This window comes from Leopardus geoffroyi, chromosome D2, assembly GCF_018350155.1.
Source record: "Leopardus geoffroyi isolate Oge1 chromosome D2, O.geoffroyi_Oge1_pat1.0, whole genome shotgun sequence".
Taxonomy (NCBI): domain Eukaryota; kingdom Metazoa; phylum Chordata; class Mammalia; order Carnivora; family Felidae; genus Leopardus; species Leopardus geoffroyi.
Window position 1 is genome coordinate 13,512,249 of NC_059334.1, and position 16,304 is coordinate 13,528,552.

A 16,304-nucleotide genomic window follows, 5' to 3' on the forward strand; every position below is an offset into this window, starting at 1 on the left:
GACTTTATTTCCCTGCAAGATGACTTTAGTTTCTATGTAATGGTTGTCACATACCCGAAAACAAAGCATTATTTGGTATTTTATTTTTATTTATTTTTATTTATTTATTTTTTTTAAGTTCTTTTTGACCAATTAGGACCTTTTATTTGGGATGCTAAGTTACTTGGAAAAGCACTGTCGTCCAGTGGTAAACCTTAGGTTGTATTGCACAGGTAAATGCTGTAACTGCCCAAATATATATGCAGTTCCTAAAGTTTTAATGTTTTGGTATAAGGTCATCACTTAACATTCTCATTACTTATAGTGTTATATGTCACAGAAATAACCAAATTTCGTTGTCAGTTGCATCATAATGAACTCTCATCAGATCTTTAACAATGTCTATTTCTGAGATTTTGTCACAAATGTGGAAGCTTCATGAATTTGCGCATGTCATCCTTGCGCGGGGGGCCATGCTAATCTTCTCTGCATCGTTCCAGTTTTAGTATGTGTGCTGCTGAAGTGAGCACGCGTTATTTGGCATTTTAAAGTATTCTAATTGGAATGAAGTTAGGTTATTACAAATTGGTATTTTGAATGCTATTTCGCTATAGACTTGGTACTGTTTGTGTTGTTAACCTTTTAGAGCTGGAAAGGACCTTAGAAGTCATGCAGTTTAATTCTTAATTTTAGACCTCCCCTTCCCATTTTAACCATCAAATTGAAATGTGATTTATAATTGATGAGATTTTAGATAACAGTAAAATAAGGTAGATCTAGTTGATTTCCTTATCCTCTATCTTTCTTAAGTACTTGTGTTTTTCTCAGATAATGCAGAATGTAATTGTTTACATTTTGGTAAATTATCGGTGTTGAAAAATATAGCACAGGTAAAATATTTGAAGGTAGATGTTTATTCATTTGTCAGTTATTTACTGAGTGGTAACCTGTTAGGTGGGAAGGAGGGTGGGGCTATGAGGGTGACCTGATCTTTGTCCTCAAGGGATTTATGTAGTCCAGATTAGCAGATACTCCGTAAAACACTGGTTTGAATATCACCAGTTATTAAACAGGCCATAGAGGTGTTGTATGTCTGGTGGAGAGTTTCAGATTCTCTTCCGGAGTTTTTCCCTTGCTTATATATACTTAGGTTTTTATGCATGGATGTGTGGAAAACAGCTTCCTGGGTCACTTACACCCCTAGTTAAGATCCATTGTGATAAGACCTTTAAATTAACTGTAAACCCATAGGAATCTAGTCTTGGCCCTGCCACTGCTTTCAGTTTTCACGTGCATGGTGCGTGTGAGCTCTTTTGTGATTTGATTTTTGTGGGTACTCTCACAGTGTTCATATAGTGGCATTTCCTGTTCTGGTTTCACACACCGGTGTTACCTGAGCACTCATTTTTTTTTTTTTTTTTGCCACTGCTATCTCAGAAATGAAGAGGAAGCCTTATATCTGGTTCCTCACTCTTCTAGACAGGGCTGCTACCAGCACAGGTAACACCTTAGTGTGAATTAGACAAAAGTCCTCCATCCTGGTGGATAGTCTCCTTAGCAGAGCATGGCCTACAGGTAAGACTTTTATATTAGTTAGAAAAAGGTGTTTCTTTTGGACAGGAGCAGTTATACTCTAGGACCCATGCTTTGGTCTGCAGGGCACAGGCTAGATTTTAGCCCTGACATAGAGTTCTCAGCTGGATGCTGCTGTTTAATGAATGAAGCAGCTAAATGGCATGTATCACTCCTGCCATTTCTTGCTATTAATAAAAGGAAGAAAACTGTTAGTTTCTACTGCCTCTGTTGATAGTACATCATACCAGTACCTTGTGTCTTGTGTGTCTTGTAAATAACGAATATCTAAAATTGTTAATTTTTTTGGCTGCTCTAAAAATCTGTGTATGATTCAAAGTTAATTATTTTCTGAGCAGATACAGTGGTAAATTTCTATACTGGTTTAGTTTGTATATGATTCAAAGTTAACACGCATTTAACAGTTTGTTGATAAACTTCTTCCTCATCAGTTTTCATTTATTGTGCATCTGTGTGCTAAGCCCTGTGTTAGGTGTTGAAACTCTAGTGTTAAAATCTGATCCCTGTCATAAATTGACTTCAAGTCTAAGTGAATGACAGAGATACTTAAATACATAATTTAAATGAAATGTGGTAATGCTTTTGTGTAAGACAGAAATGCCTGAGATGCTGTGAGTACCGGGCATCTCTCTTCATAGCTCCTTTGTGAGCAAATTATGTAAATTGGTTATCCTACATATCTGATAAGACCATGTTGATGTTTCAATTCCTGTAAGAATTCTTGCTTTGTATAGGAAGAAGAACTTTTTCTATACTGAATACTGGAAGCTATCTTAGTTTTCACCAGCTAATTATTTAAACTTGAACTGTATTTTTAATTTTTTTTTTTTTCTTCAACGTTTATTTATTTTTGGGACAGAGAGAGACAGAGCATGAACGGGGGAGGGGCAGACAGAGAGGGAGACACAGAATCGGAAACAGGCTCCAGGCTCCGAGCCATCAGCCCAGAGCCTGACGCGGGGCTCGAACTCACGGACCGCGAGATCGTGACCCGGCTGAAGTCGGACGCTTAACCGACTGCGCCACCCAGGCACCCCAAACTTGAACTGTATTTTTAACTTAATCTCCTTACATCTGGTTTCCCATTCTCTGATTGCTATACTGATAGAGAGTAGAGTAAACTTCTGGAGGTAGACTGCCTGAGTTTGAATCTCAGTGCCACCATGTACCAGTTCTGTGATCTTGGACCAGTTACTTATTCTTTATGCTCCTCAGTTTTCTTATCAACAAAGTGGGAACAATCATACCTACCTAATAAGGTCATACATTTGATGCTTGAGCCTGATGCTTAGCTCTCAGTAAATGTTTGTTGTTACTGCTTATTATTAAACTAGGCCTTCACAGAATTATACAGGACCTAATTGCCTAAGGTCTCTACCTTTTTTCCCCTCATTTTTTAGGAAAAGAAATTAAACTACTAATGTAATAAATAATAGTGTTGAGTATGATATGTGAAACACCAACTAATTTAGTCTCGGAAGTTTTCTGTTTAAATAATATTTCAGTTTACTTAGTTAGGGATTGAGATCTTACATACGCTAGGTAGCGGTTAGTTTAGATTACTCGTAATGAAAATTAAATCATGCATAAATCATGCATTAATGAGCCTGTATCACTTGATTTTGTGTGTATATGTGGCTAATTAAATTTATGATCTCTAGGTAACATTTAGACATGATTCTTCGACAGTGGAAGTTCAGGATGACCACATAAAGGGCCCGCTAAAGGTAATTCATTTATTTATTCATTATTAATTCTAATGCTTCATTGCAAGCATTAGAATTCCTTCATTAATGCTACATTAATAATTACAGTTGGTCATTTTTTTTTTTTTAATTCATTGGCTGTTTTGTTATTGAGTTGGTCAACATAATTCTCTCTGAATAGACTGGTAGAAAACAATAAATTTAATGTTCAGTGAAACCTGATGTGATAGTAAAACCTGCATTTAGGAATGAAGTGAACATCCAGGAAGCATTGACTGCTTTTTGTGTACTCATCTGTCCGTTTTACCATATTTCACTTCCAGAATTAATATGTGATGAATTGGGGATTGAATGATGTTAAGTTCCATGATGATGTGAAAAGTGAGGGAAAAAACCCAACACGTTAAAGACATGGCTTTTAGAGTGTTAATCCTTTGAAGCAGCTACAAGCAAATGAAAAATTTTTTAAGGGTTATCAGGCAGTTAAAGTGATGAACATGTTACATACAGATGTATTTGTTTGCGTTCCTCTTTCCTCACTGGTAGCTGAAATAAGGGCTCTTCTACTCTCGACTAGTGAGCAAGCTAAAGGGAGTGTGTGGGTAGCCACTGGGCTCTTTGGCCCTTCTGAATATCTGAACATTGGGCAGTGGCCTGGCTGGGTGAATTTTAAGAAGTGCTAACAGAATTTACAGATGAAAGAAAAATCCTTTACCAATGCAGCTGTACTTTTTGGAGAATTAGATATGTGTATCTGTCAGTTGTTTGTTTGTGATTGATTTAAAGGCTTTTAATTGGATCCCCAGAGTCTTAGGAGGCAATAGAACTAAAGCTTATAATTTCTAAAAAACCTTGCCGTATAAAAATTATTTTCCACCATTTCTGTTTCGTAGGTGCCATCTTTAATGTGACACGCACATATTCACCATTGCAGGGACAAAAGAGACGAAACACTATACTTTTGATGCTTGGCACCATTTATTTAGCACTTAGTATGTGCTAGTACTGTGCTAAATCTTTTGCACACATTATCTTATATAATCCTCATAATAGCTCTTTACAGAAGAAGAAACTAAAGGGAGGTCCAGTAATCTGGCCTTTCCAGACAGTAACGGCAGAGCCCAAATTCCAATAGGCTCACATCTTATAATTGTAGCACGTGCCCTCTGGATGTTCAGAACACATACATACACTGTCATGCCTTGTTTACGTTTTTGCCTCATAAGCACACCAGCATATGGCTCTCACTGACTCTGCCCTGTTCACATGCACAGGCCAGCTCGTACAACCTGCAAAGTATGTTCAGTGTTGCGAAGAGATAGAGTAGGCAACTGCTTTGTAACCTCAAGCCCTCTTTTTCTCCTTCTGCTCCCACCTCCTTGTGGTGTAGCTGGTTTATTTTACTTGTTTGGTTTGTCTTACTTTATTACAATTTTCTTTGTGATTAGGGCTTAGTACCATTTTGATTTTGACACAGGCAACTATATTAAATTTTGAGGTCAAGATGTTAAAGTATTTTTCTTTATCTGTTGATTGGGGTGTGTGTGTGTGTGTGTGTGTGTGTGTGTGTGTGTGTGTGTGTGTGTGTATAGATTTTGTATTGTTCCCTAAAATACTTCATAGCTTTCTGTTACCTGATAGGAAGGGTCAGCATTTGGGTAAATGTTTCTCTTAGAGGAAATAAACCTACCAAAAGTGGTGGTCATTTGATCTTAATGTATTTTCAGATGAGTTCACATGAAATATAATACCTAGACCACTTATTAAATTAAAAAAATAGTACCACGTATTTTTGACTACAGTCATTTGATAAAAGCTTTGGTAATTCTCCAGTTTCCTTCTCCACTTTGGGCATTGTGTGGGGCTAACACTCTGTTCTCTGAACAAGTTTGTTTTTTGTTATTACCATAAAGATCATATATACTTTTAATTTCAGGGGTATGATTGACATATAACATTATATTAGTTTAAGGTATACAATATAATGATTGGATGTTTGATCCATACAGTAAGTCTATTACATCCATCACCATACACAGTTAAAATTTTTTCTTGTCATAGAGGCTTTTAAAATTTACTCTCAGCAACTTTCAAATATGCAGTACAGTATTATTGACTATAGTAACCATTGCTGTCTGTTCAGTATATCCCCAGGACTATTTTTATAACTGGAAGTTTGTACCTTTTAACCACTTTTACCCATTTTATCCACTCACCACTTCTTTCCCACCCTCTGGTTGGGAAATGACCAGTCTGTTCTCTGTATCTGTGAGCTTCTGGTTTTTTATTAGTTTTGGTTTTTAGATTCCGCATATAAGTGATACCATCTGATACTTGTCTTTCTCTGTCTGGTATTTCATTTAGCATAATGTCCTCAGAGTCCATCCATGTTGTTGCAAATGGCAAGGTTTCCTTCCTTTTTATGGCTGAATAGTATTTCTGTGTGTGTGTGTGTGTGTGTGTGTGTGTGTGTGTGTGTGTGTGTGTATTTCTTTATCTGTGCATCCAGCAGTGGATACTCAGGTTGTTTCTATATCTTGGCTGTTGTCAACAATACTGCAATGAACATGGGGGTGCAGATATCTTTTTGAATTAGTGTTTTCGTTTTCTTTGGATAGATGTCCACTAGTGGAATTGCTGGGTCACAGTTTTCTTTTTAATTTAAAAACCTCCATACTGTTTGCTATAGTTGCTGTACCAGTTTATTTTATATTCCCACCAACAGTGCACGAGGGTTCTGTTTTCTTTCCATGTCCTTGCCAACACTTGTTATTTGTCGTCTTTGATAACAGCCATTCTAACAGGTGTGAGATGATAACCTACAGTGGTTTTGATTTCATTTCCCTGATGATTACTGATGTTGAGCATCTTTTTATGGACCTGTTGGCTATTTGCGTGTCATCTTTGGAAAAATGTCTATTCACATCCTCTGCCTGGTTTTTAATTGGACTGTTTTGGTGTGTTTTTTTTTGTTATGTTTTTTGTTTTTGTTTTTGGTATTGAGTTGTATGAGTTCTCTCTCTCTGTAAGTTGGATATTAACCCCTTATCACAATATGATTTGCAAATATTTTGTCCCATTCAGTGGGTTGCCATTTCATTTTGTTGATGATTTCCTTTGCTGTGCAGAAGCTGTTTGATGTACTGTTAAAGACCATAAAAATGTAATTCTCAGCATTTTCTTGATCAGAATAGAAAATATTTAAAATGATTGTCATTAGTCGTACATTATAACTCTTAAGGAGATGCCAGAGCTTGCTCTTAACCGTTTTCTCTCCTTCCCCAGCCTCTTTGAAAGAGGAGTGGTAATATGAGGCAAGGGCGGTCAATTTCATAGATAGTGGTTCTCAAAGTGTGGTCTGAGGACCTCTGGGGTCTCCCAAGACCCTTTCAGGGAGGTTGTTGTAAGGGCAACACTATTTTCACAACAGTATTTAGATATTATTTACTTTTTTACGAATTTACTTTTTTGACATTTTCACAGATGGCACAAAAACAGTGGTAGGTAAAACTGCTGGCACTTTAACACAAATCAGTAGTTACTTTTATTCTTCACCACCATGCACTCAGTTAAAAAAAAAAAAGCCAGTTTTTGGTTTGTTCATTTATCTTCTAAACGTTTTTCTAACTTTTTAGGTTGGAGCTATTGTGGAAGTGAAGAATCTTGATGGTGCATATCAGGAAGCTGTTATCAATAAATTAACAGACGCAAGTTGGTACACTGTAGGTAAGGGAATAAATCTTTTAAAAATGTATTTTCAGAGGTAATACAAATAAAGCAAAATTTCCTTGATTTAGTTCCTCCCGTAATACTAAAGATATTTATTACTGGTAATTTTTTAATCTTTCCAGGTCTTTAAAATGTTTATTTCATAAATATGTGCATAAAGTATAATTTGAAATTAGCGTATATATTATAAAGTTGAATTTGTAGCTTTTTTCACTTCAAAGTATATCGTTGTATCTCTTCAAGAGATATATCTCTTCAAGAGGTATATCTCTTCAAGAGGTATATCTTTTCAAGAGAAACTTTTTTTCTATCTTAACCATTTTTAAATGTATATTTCAGTAGTAAGTATATTCATGTTGTGCAACAGAGAAATGTCTTTTAATTATAGTAGTATGTTTCATAATATTTGATGTGCCATAAGTTTTTTTTATTAAATTTTTTCTAACATTTAGTTTTTGAGAGACAGAGTGTGAGCAGGGGAGGGGCAGAGAGACAGGGGGAGACACAGAATCCAAGGCAGGCTCCAGGCTCTGAGCTGTTAGCACAGAGCCCGATGTGGGGCTCGAGCCCACCAACCATGAGATCATAGATCATGCCTGAGCCAAAGTTGGACCCGATGAGCCACCCAGGCGTCCCTTCTTTTTTTTTTTTTAATTTTGTTTACTTTCAACTCATGATGTTGCCAGTTTTCTTGCTATTAAAATAAATGGTGGATTGAATGTCTCCTGAATATACGTTATTCCTGTTTTTCCCTAGTATATGTATATATTGAGAAGTAGACACAGAGTGAAGTGAAATGAATGTACTTTTATAATTTAGTAGGTAATGAAAACCACCTTCCTGGAAGACTGGTCATTTACCCTTCCACGGACAGTGTGTGAGTGCACTTCTTTTCCCAGCCCTTGTAAAATTTGATGTCGGTAATCTATAAAATTTTTGCCCATCTGGATACAAAGCAGTATCTCAGTTTTGTTTTAATATGCCCCTCCCATGATTACTAGTGAGACTGAACATTTTTTCATATATTTATCGAAAGGAACATCATTTCATTTGTATTTTCTCTCTTTTGAATTGCATGTTATAGTGCCTTTCCAGTTTCCCCCTTTTCCTGTTGGGATGGTTATCTTTTTCTTATTTATAGGATATGAGATCTTTATATATTCTGAATATTATTATCCCTTGGTTCCTTTAGTTGCAAGTATTTTTCTCCTATTGCTTTACTTTTTTTCTCTGCTATCAATTTTCAGTGTAAGTTTTCCTCTGATCACCTTTTCCTTTGTAGTTTTACTTGTTGAATCTTGTTTAAAAGGGCTTCCTTCCGTCAGTGTTAATAAATTTATTTTCCAATGTATTCTTCAATTTATAGTTTTATTTTTGGTTTGCAAATAGCTTTTTATTTCTCCTGCAGTTCAGTTTTTTGAACATTTTGAAATGTCAGATTTCCCCTACCTGCCAAATCAATAGCCAAATATCCTGGCATTATTTATTGAATGGGAATAATTCATATTCTTTAATGACCTCATAGATGAAAATAGACACCTAGTTAAAATGTCTTTGATGATGTCAGAATTTCATGGAGCTTTGGAATAGTATAGATGAGTTTTGTTTATGTTTTTGTGGGATGAGAAAAAAACTTAGGGGAGATTTTAATTTGAGATGAGAAAATTGACTTTATGTGGGTTACAAGACTGTGAGCAATTCTGGGAAGTAAGTTTGGTGGTAATTATGTATGGTCGTCAGTCTCATAAATGTGCACCGTTTAAAAAACATACTAAAAGTTATTTATCCAGTCTCACAAAGTCTCATTTAATATATAAGAACCAGTTTTGTCACTTAGGCAAAAAGTGCTGTTTCTAATAAAATCAAAGCTTAGTAACTTTATTTGAAATAGGGTTATTTTTCCCCCATAATTGGTGAGGAATGTCAGCATATGCTAAAATTATAAAATGTATGTATATTTTGTGTATCTATGAACTCACAGTAAATTCTGTGGGACATTTTAGTACTTTAAGTAGTTTTCAGTGGGGAGCAGATTTTTCACCCAAGGAACCTTTAGCAGTGTCTTTGGCAGGAAACATTTTTGGTTGTCACAACTGGGAAGCCACTAGTGGCATCTAGTGGCTAGAGGCCAGGGATGCTGCTAAGTAGCCTGTAGTGCTCAGAATAGCCTCTCTTGACAAAGAATTAATCTGCCCCAAAATATCAGTAGTACTCGGGTTTAGAAATCCTGCTTTAAATAATAAAAACAATAATTTTTTTAGGCGCAGTCCGAATATACAAATTTGTACTCGTTCTGGTTTTTGTTCTTGTTTTTTGGGTGTCTGTATTTACCAGCTGGAAAACTTGCCTTTCCTTTACAATATTGAAATGGGTTAATTAGCATTTAAATAGTTTCTTCCTAAAATGCTAGCTTCTTATTTTCACGTGGTGTTTTCTGGGTCAGGAAATGTGTTCATTTCAGCTATATTGTTTCTTTATCACTAGAAATTGGAAAAGATACTTTAGAATTTAACGTTGTCATTTAGTAAACCTAAAATGTGAACTAAATTTTTAAGTGTAATCTTCTTAAACAATCGTTCTGTTTGCCCTCAGAAAATTAAACGATAGTTTATATCATCTTGTTAACCTTTGAAAAAATCCTTCAGTAGTTTCCAATTTTACCTCCTCATAGTTTTTGATGATGGAGATGAGAAGACACTGAGACGGTCTTCCCTGTGCCTGAAGGGAGAGAGGCATTTTGCTGAAAGTGAAGTAAGTAAGAATTTAATGAGTGACTGTATGTTAATACTTTGTATTAGGGAGAGCATATTTTTCTTTCTCAAGCAACTGACTCATTAATCAGGAAAATTCATTAATACATCTTACCATTATCATGTAATCTGTGAATCCTGTTTGAGTACTAGGTGATACTTTTTTTTTTTTTTTTTTTTTTTGGTGTAAGAATATTTTAGCATTTGTCCACAAAGAAAATGCAATGAGCTTGCTTAGCTATTATCTTTAGGTAACTTTTATGTAGACTCTAATTTGTAAATAATTGTAAAAAACAGATGTCTGATTTTTTTTTTTTTAATGTTTATTTATTTTTGAGAGAGAGAGAGAAAGCGAGAGAGAGAAAGTGAGCAGGAGAGGGGCAGAGAGAGGGAGAAAATCCCAAGCAGGCTTGTCAGTGCACAGCCCGACATGGGGCTTGATTTCATGAACTGTGAGATCATGTCTTGAGCTGAAATCAAGAGTTGGATGCTTAACCAACTGAGCCACCCGAGTGCCCCATAAATGTCTGATTAACAATCCACTGGAACCCCATCATCATTAAAGGAGTAGAAACTATAAGCAATTCCTTACTACTACTAGCTGACATTCTTATAGCTTGTCCTCAAAGAGGCCTTGCCTGACTGACCTTTCCGAAATAGTGCCTTCCATTCCTCTTAATCTTTTTAGGTTGATTTAGTTTTCTTTATATAGCACGTGTCATTCTCTGACATCAGAATATGTATATGTGCTTAGTTAATTGTTCCTCACTAGAATGTGTCACAAGGGCACGTTTTTTAATGTGTCTTCTTCACCACTTGTTCCCAGTTCCTAGAACAGTGCCTGGCATAGTGTAGGAACTGAAATAAGTCGTAGTTGGATGAATAAATGAAGTGCTTATATTTGCCAGGGACTTTGCTCACTGCTTTTTCTTTCTTTCTTTTTTTTTTTTTTTTAATTTTTTTTTAATGTTTATTTATTTTTGAGACAGAGAGAGACAGAGCATGAACGGGGGAGGGTCAGAGAGAGAGGGAAACACAGAATCCGAAGCAGGCTCCAGGCTCTGAGCTGTCAGCACAGAGCCCGACGCAGGGCTTGAACTCACGGACCGTGAGATCATGACCTGAGCTGAAGTCAGACGCTCAACTGACTGAGCCACCCAGGCGCCCCTGCTCACTGCTTTATGTACATCATCACATTAACAACGTTATGAAGTAGATAGCATTATTATCTGCAATTTACAGATGGTGAAATTGATGGTCAGAGCTGGTTCTCAAACCAGTATTTTCTAGTACCAAAGCCATGCTCTAGAATTGAAGGGTGTTAAATTATTGAGAATGGAGGGAGGGTTCACAAAGTTCTGTAAGTTACTAGCTTGTAATCCAGAATTTTAAAAAGGCATATGGTTGAAGTGTTCTATTTTCTAGTCTAGTCTATAAATATTAATTAATGCATAGTGTGATCAAACCATCATTTCCTTTTTTCTTGTCACTATTTAGAATAGTGTTTCTTTGGGATTATATTATTTTGTTTTGTTTGTTTTGAGAGAGAGGGAGGGAGGGGCAGAGAGAGAGAAAGAGAGAGGGAGAGAGAGAGAGGGAGAGAGGGAGAGAGAGAGAGAGAGAGAGAGAGAGAGAGAGAGAGAATCCTAAACAGGCTCTGCACATCATCACAGAGCCTGACAGTTGGGCTCAATCTCATGAACCGTGAGATCATGGCCTGAGCCGAAATCAAGAGCCAGATGCTTAACCGACTGAGCCACCCAGGTTGCCCCTCTTTGGGAACTTATTAATATTATTTATTAAACTATTAGACTTTTTTTGTATTCTCTTGTTTTGAAATATTTTCTTCTCTTTTTAATAATTGAATTCTTATTCCAATTCCGAATTTGGGACAGGTTCTGTATATTACGATTCCAGCCTGTTTTTCCTATTGTACCATTTCTCTGTCCTTCCTTTTTCTTCTTTCTTTTTGTTTTGTTTCGTTTCTCTTTCTGTTTCAGTTTTCATTTCGTTTCTCTTTTCTTTCTCTTTCAATTTTTCTTTTTCTTTTTCTTTTTCTTTTTCTTTTTCTTTTTCTTTTTCTTTCTCTTTCTCTTTTTCTTTTCCTTTTCACTTTTAAGTACTCTCTCTCTACACCCATAGTGGCTGGAACTCACAACTCCAAGATTAATTAAGAGTTGTGTGTTCCACCAACTGAGCCACCCAGGTGCCTCATTTCTCCATTTCCCTGTCCTTCTGTCTTATAAGACTACTTGGTATTTTCAGAATTTGGTTCAAATTCATTTCTTGGTTTCTGCTGAGCACTGCTCCTCTTAATATTCCTCCATGATGTCTTCCATGACAAAATTCTAACCAAATTTGATCCCTTTATCGTTTGATCCTTCAGCGCTTCTCTTACTCTTATTTGATTTTTTTTTTTTTAATTACTTTTCTTATTTTCCCTGTGAGATTTTAAGCTGCTTGAGTTAATAGCCATGTTTTTGTCATTTTGATGGCTTTTCTTTTCCCAGGAGAGATTTCTACACAAAAACCTTCAGGAAATATTTGTTGAATTAATTGTGAAGGTTCAAATACAGGAAATACACTTTACAATTTGCAGTGAATTTGGCTTCTTACACAGACTGATGAAGTAACAGAATTCTTTATAAGTTTATATAGTTTTGTTTTGTTTTTTTTTAAGTTTTATTTATGTAAGTAATCTCTGCACCCAACCTGGGGCTTGAACTTATGACCGCAAGATTAAGAGTCTCACACTCTTCCGACCAAGCCAGCCAGGAACCCGAAGTTCATGTAATTCTTAGAAATAATTTCATTTCCCTTAGAACGTGTGTACAGGTATAGTAGGTCGGTGAATATGGGGGCTTGAAGACTTGACTTTTCATCTGCTAAGTGAAGGCATGTGCCTTATTTTTTTTTTAATTCAGAGAAATATCTAAAATATTTTGTTTTTGTCAGGAGAATTTTATAGCTCATAAGACAGTTATAGTGTAAAGGCTGAAGCAACATGAGCAAGTAGCTCAGTGTATCCTTCTTACTTTCTAGGAGGATCACTTTTACCATGTATGTCTATATGTGTTAGATTTCATATTTTGCTGGCGGGTATTTGGAATATTGGTGTACTGTCCCTTACCATTGTCCTAAGCCAGGTGCTATGTTCGGTACTAGAGACAAGCATAAGCCAAGTAGCCCTGGAATTTATCCTGAGAGTAATTTACCATCTGTTGGAGGAGAAAAAGCATTAATCAATCAGATATTTTAAAATTATGAATGTATTGAGTTCTGTGGTAACATGGCCAGGAGTGTATTTAATATGCCATCTATATATTCTTTCCCTTAATTTGTTATTTTTGATATTCTCAAAAAAGCATCTTTAATTTTTTGAAAGATTCCTCAGGGCATTGTTATTGGTAATAACTTTGGCCTTTGACCAAAAAGCCGTATCATACTGGCAGTATGGGGGCTCAGTAGTTCCATTAATAAGCTACATACTTAAATGAAGATTTAAATTCGAGATTTCCATGATAGGAGATCACAATAGCACTTTAGTCCTCTGAATTCCAACACTAAAATCTTTGGTTCTACCATAACCACCGTAGTGAGGATGTTGCCCATTGCCTGAGTGTTTGGGCATTTCTGGAGGACATTCCTAATTTGAGTCTGTCATTCAGAAGTAGTTTCATCAGCTGGTATTCTCTGTGCATTTACTACATGCAGGTGAAAACTAAAGAAAAGTGAGATAAAATCCCAGCTCCATATTTCCTGCAGCCCAGTTAGGTAACAGATATAGGAATGTTTCCCCCAGGCCTGTGAAATTTTCTTTTAGCCTTCAATATAGCCGGGGGTCTCTGCTCATTACTTTTTAGGCTTAGACAAGACAGATTCTACCCTCACCTCAGTCTTTTCTGTCACTTGAATTAGACGTGCTTCTATTTCCCTGGACATGATTGGAGGCCAAGGACAGAGATACTGCTTCTTATTGTTCTAAGTATTACATAGGGAGGGAAATCAGAAATCCTGGGTATTTTCTTTCCTGTAACTAGTGACTAGCAGATGCTTGAAATAGAAATCACAGTACTGAATAGAAATCTTTGCTTTCAGGAGAGCAACTTCAGTTGTAGGGGAGTAAGGTGAGAAAGTGAACCCAGATTAATTTATTTTCTGTTTACCAAATATAGTGCTTTGAAATTTTTGCCCATGGGAAGCATAGTTAGGAATTAATGACAAGTGGCTTCTAAAGAGTTTTTATTTGGCAGATTATTGTATTTGGACCAACTTTGCCTCCAAATATTTTTTAAGGGCCCAATTTAAACAAACTAAATTTGTAGGATTAGGTTTTATGCCCTATAAACCTATCTTTTTTTTTTAATTTTTTTTTTCAACGTTTATTTTTTTTTTTTTGGGACAGAGAGAGACAGAGCATGAACGGGGGAGAGGCAGAGAGAGAGGGAGACACAGAATCGGAAACAGGCTCCAGGCTCTGAGCCATCAGCCCAGAGCCTGACGCGGGACTCGAACTCACGGACCGCGAGATCGTGACCTGGCTGAAGTCGGACGCTTAACCGCCTGCGCCACCCAGGCGCCCCTAAACCTATCTTTCGAAGGAATTATTTTTCATGTTTTATGGATAGTACCTTTTACTGTTGTTGGACACCTAGTTATATGTATCTCAAATACATTTACTTAAGTTAAAACATCATAGATTATTAATATGCTTGCCCCTTTCACATTTTAGTTCATCATCGTTTTGACAAAATTACCTGTTTTAAAAATAAAAATCAAAAATTTCCTTTTGAATATTAACGTTAGTTTATATTTAGCTATCTGATCTTAAAAAAAAAAAATCTAAGTTGGTGTATACCCTTTCATGTAACACCCTGGTTTATAACTTTGAGAATTCTTTATCCTAAGTACTTACTCACCCTTCTGTCCATCCTGACAGTTTTTCTGGGATCTTTAGTTCCCCTGGCATTCATGACATTATCTGTAACAGCATAGCGTCTACTGGAGTGATGAAAGGAATAGCACTTGTGTGAAAGATCTTAAAAATGCAGAGGAAGTAGGAATATTATCGAAACTGATACTCAGAATGAAGTTAGTTGGGATAGTGTCTTTAGATCAATACCTTAACTTTTTAGATACAGAAACCTTTTCGGGAAATGATGGCAAGAAAAATTTAAGAAATACTGGATACTGAGAAATGAAGGGAATCATTCCCAAATCCCTTTTTTCTTCATTCTGCTTTTAATCAATAACCAGTTCCTCACCTGGAAATCGTTGTTTTAGAATGGGATGAGGGACAAAGGTTTGACATGAACTGTCAGTTGACAAGAAGAAATGTTTTCTTATTGATCACTGTCTTCATACCAAGCACTGTATTGGATGTTGTAGATTAAAAAGGAAGGGGAAATTAAATGTAGAAAAGCTAAGTTTTACATTTCTTTTCTTTTCTTTTTTTTTTTTTAAATGTTTATTTATTTTTGAGAGAGATAGAGACAGAATGCAAGTGGGCTGGGGCAGAGAGAGAGGGAGACAGAATCCGAAGCAGGCTTCAGTCTCCGAGCTGTCAGCACAGAGCCTGATGCGGGGCTCAAACTCACGAGCTGTGAGATCATGACCTGAGCCAAAGTGGGTCGTTCAACTGACTGAGCCACCCAGGTGCCCCTACGTTTTCTTTTTTTTTTTAAAAAAGGTTTATTGTAGAAAATGTTTGCAAAGTAGTAATACAGCCTATCTAAAGCCGTTTTCCAAGCAATTGATGCGTTTTTGGGATGATTTTGTTACTTATAAGAATTCTATATTATGGATTATGATTCCCTTTGAACAAAGAGAAATTTGAGTAGCAGTTGGTCCCAGTTTAGGTGTTAGGTACTTACATGTAGGTTTTTATCTCTGAAATCTATTTTCTAGTGTCTGTTTTGTATTTTAATCATTCTTAGAAGTCTGTCAGTCTTCAAATAGATAACGAAACCATGTGGAAAGAAGAATAAATTTCTTTTCACTTTTTCTTTTTTGTTTTTTTCCAGCAGTGGGCTCATTCATCTTGATCCTAATATCTTTGAAATGACAATTTCAATCTTTAGGAAAGTTGTATTTTAGTCTTCCTTGGGGGCAGTTTTTAATCTTAAAATCTAAGCATATTAAACTGATTTGGTTTAAAAAGGAAAAAGAACTTGCAACGTAATAACTGTGCTGGGTTTATGTTCTTACCCACAGACATTAGACCAGCTCCCACTCACCAACCCTGAACATTTTGGCACTCCAGTCATAGGAAAGAAAACAAATAGAGGAAGAAGATCTAATCATATGTAAGTCCATTTTCATAACTGTTAGTTGAACCTGAATTCATTTCTCCTTCTAGTATTGTTTTAATAGTTATTAATTTTAAATTGTAATTTGCAAAATGCTAACTGGATCTAATAGTAATTTCAGACTCCTTAGCACGGCTGTTTGAGATTCTCCGTGCTCAGCCAGCCTTAACAGGTGTATATCTGCCTGCCATTTCTCCCTACATGTATCTTGATGCCATGGTCAGTATTCGCTGAATACA

General features: G+C 36.2%; 1 protein-coding gene and 1 non-coding gene across 10 annotated transcripts in view; one reads left to right on the plus strand and one right to left on the minus strand.

Moving 5' to 3' along the window:
- The window catches only part of ARID4B (AT-rich interaction domain 4B), a 156,840-nt gene that overhangs the window by 68,035 nt on the left and 72,501 nt on the right, over positions 1-16,304 (plus strand). For all 9 annotated transcript variants that reach the window (XR_006701384.1, XM_045437301.1, XM_045437307.1 and 6 more), the window contains exons 4-7: positions 3,234-3,299; positions 6,914-7,004; positions 9,679-9,758; positions 15,971-16,062. Coding sequence is in view for 8 of the 9 variants with exons in the window: in XM_045437301.1 (XP_045293257.1) it covers positions 3,234-3,299; positions 6,914-7,004; positions 9,679-9,758; positions 15,971-16,062 (329 nt within the window). In the remaining variant the exon portion in view is untranslated. The remainder of the gene's footprint in view (positions 1-3,233; positions 3,300-6,913; positions 7,005-9,678; positions 9,759-15,970; positions 16,063-16,304) is intronic.
- LOC123577569 lies at positions 401-509 on the minus strand. The gene has a single exon (XR_006701928.1). It is a non-coding gene; the product is annotated as a U6 spliceosomal RNA (small nuclear RNA).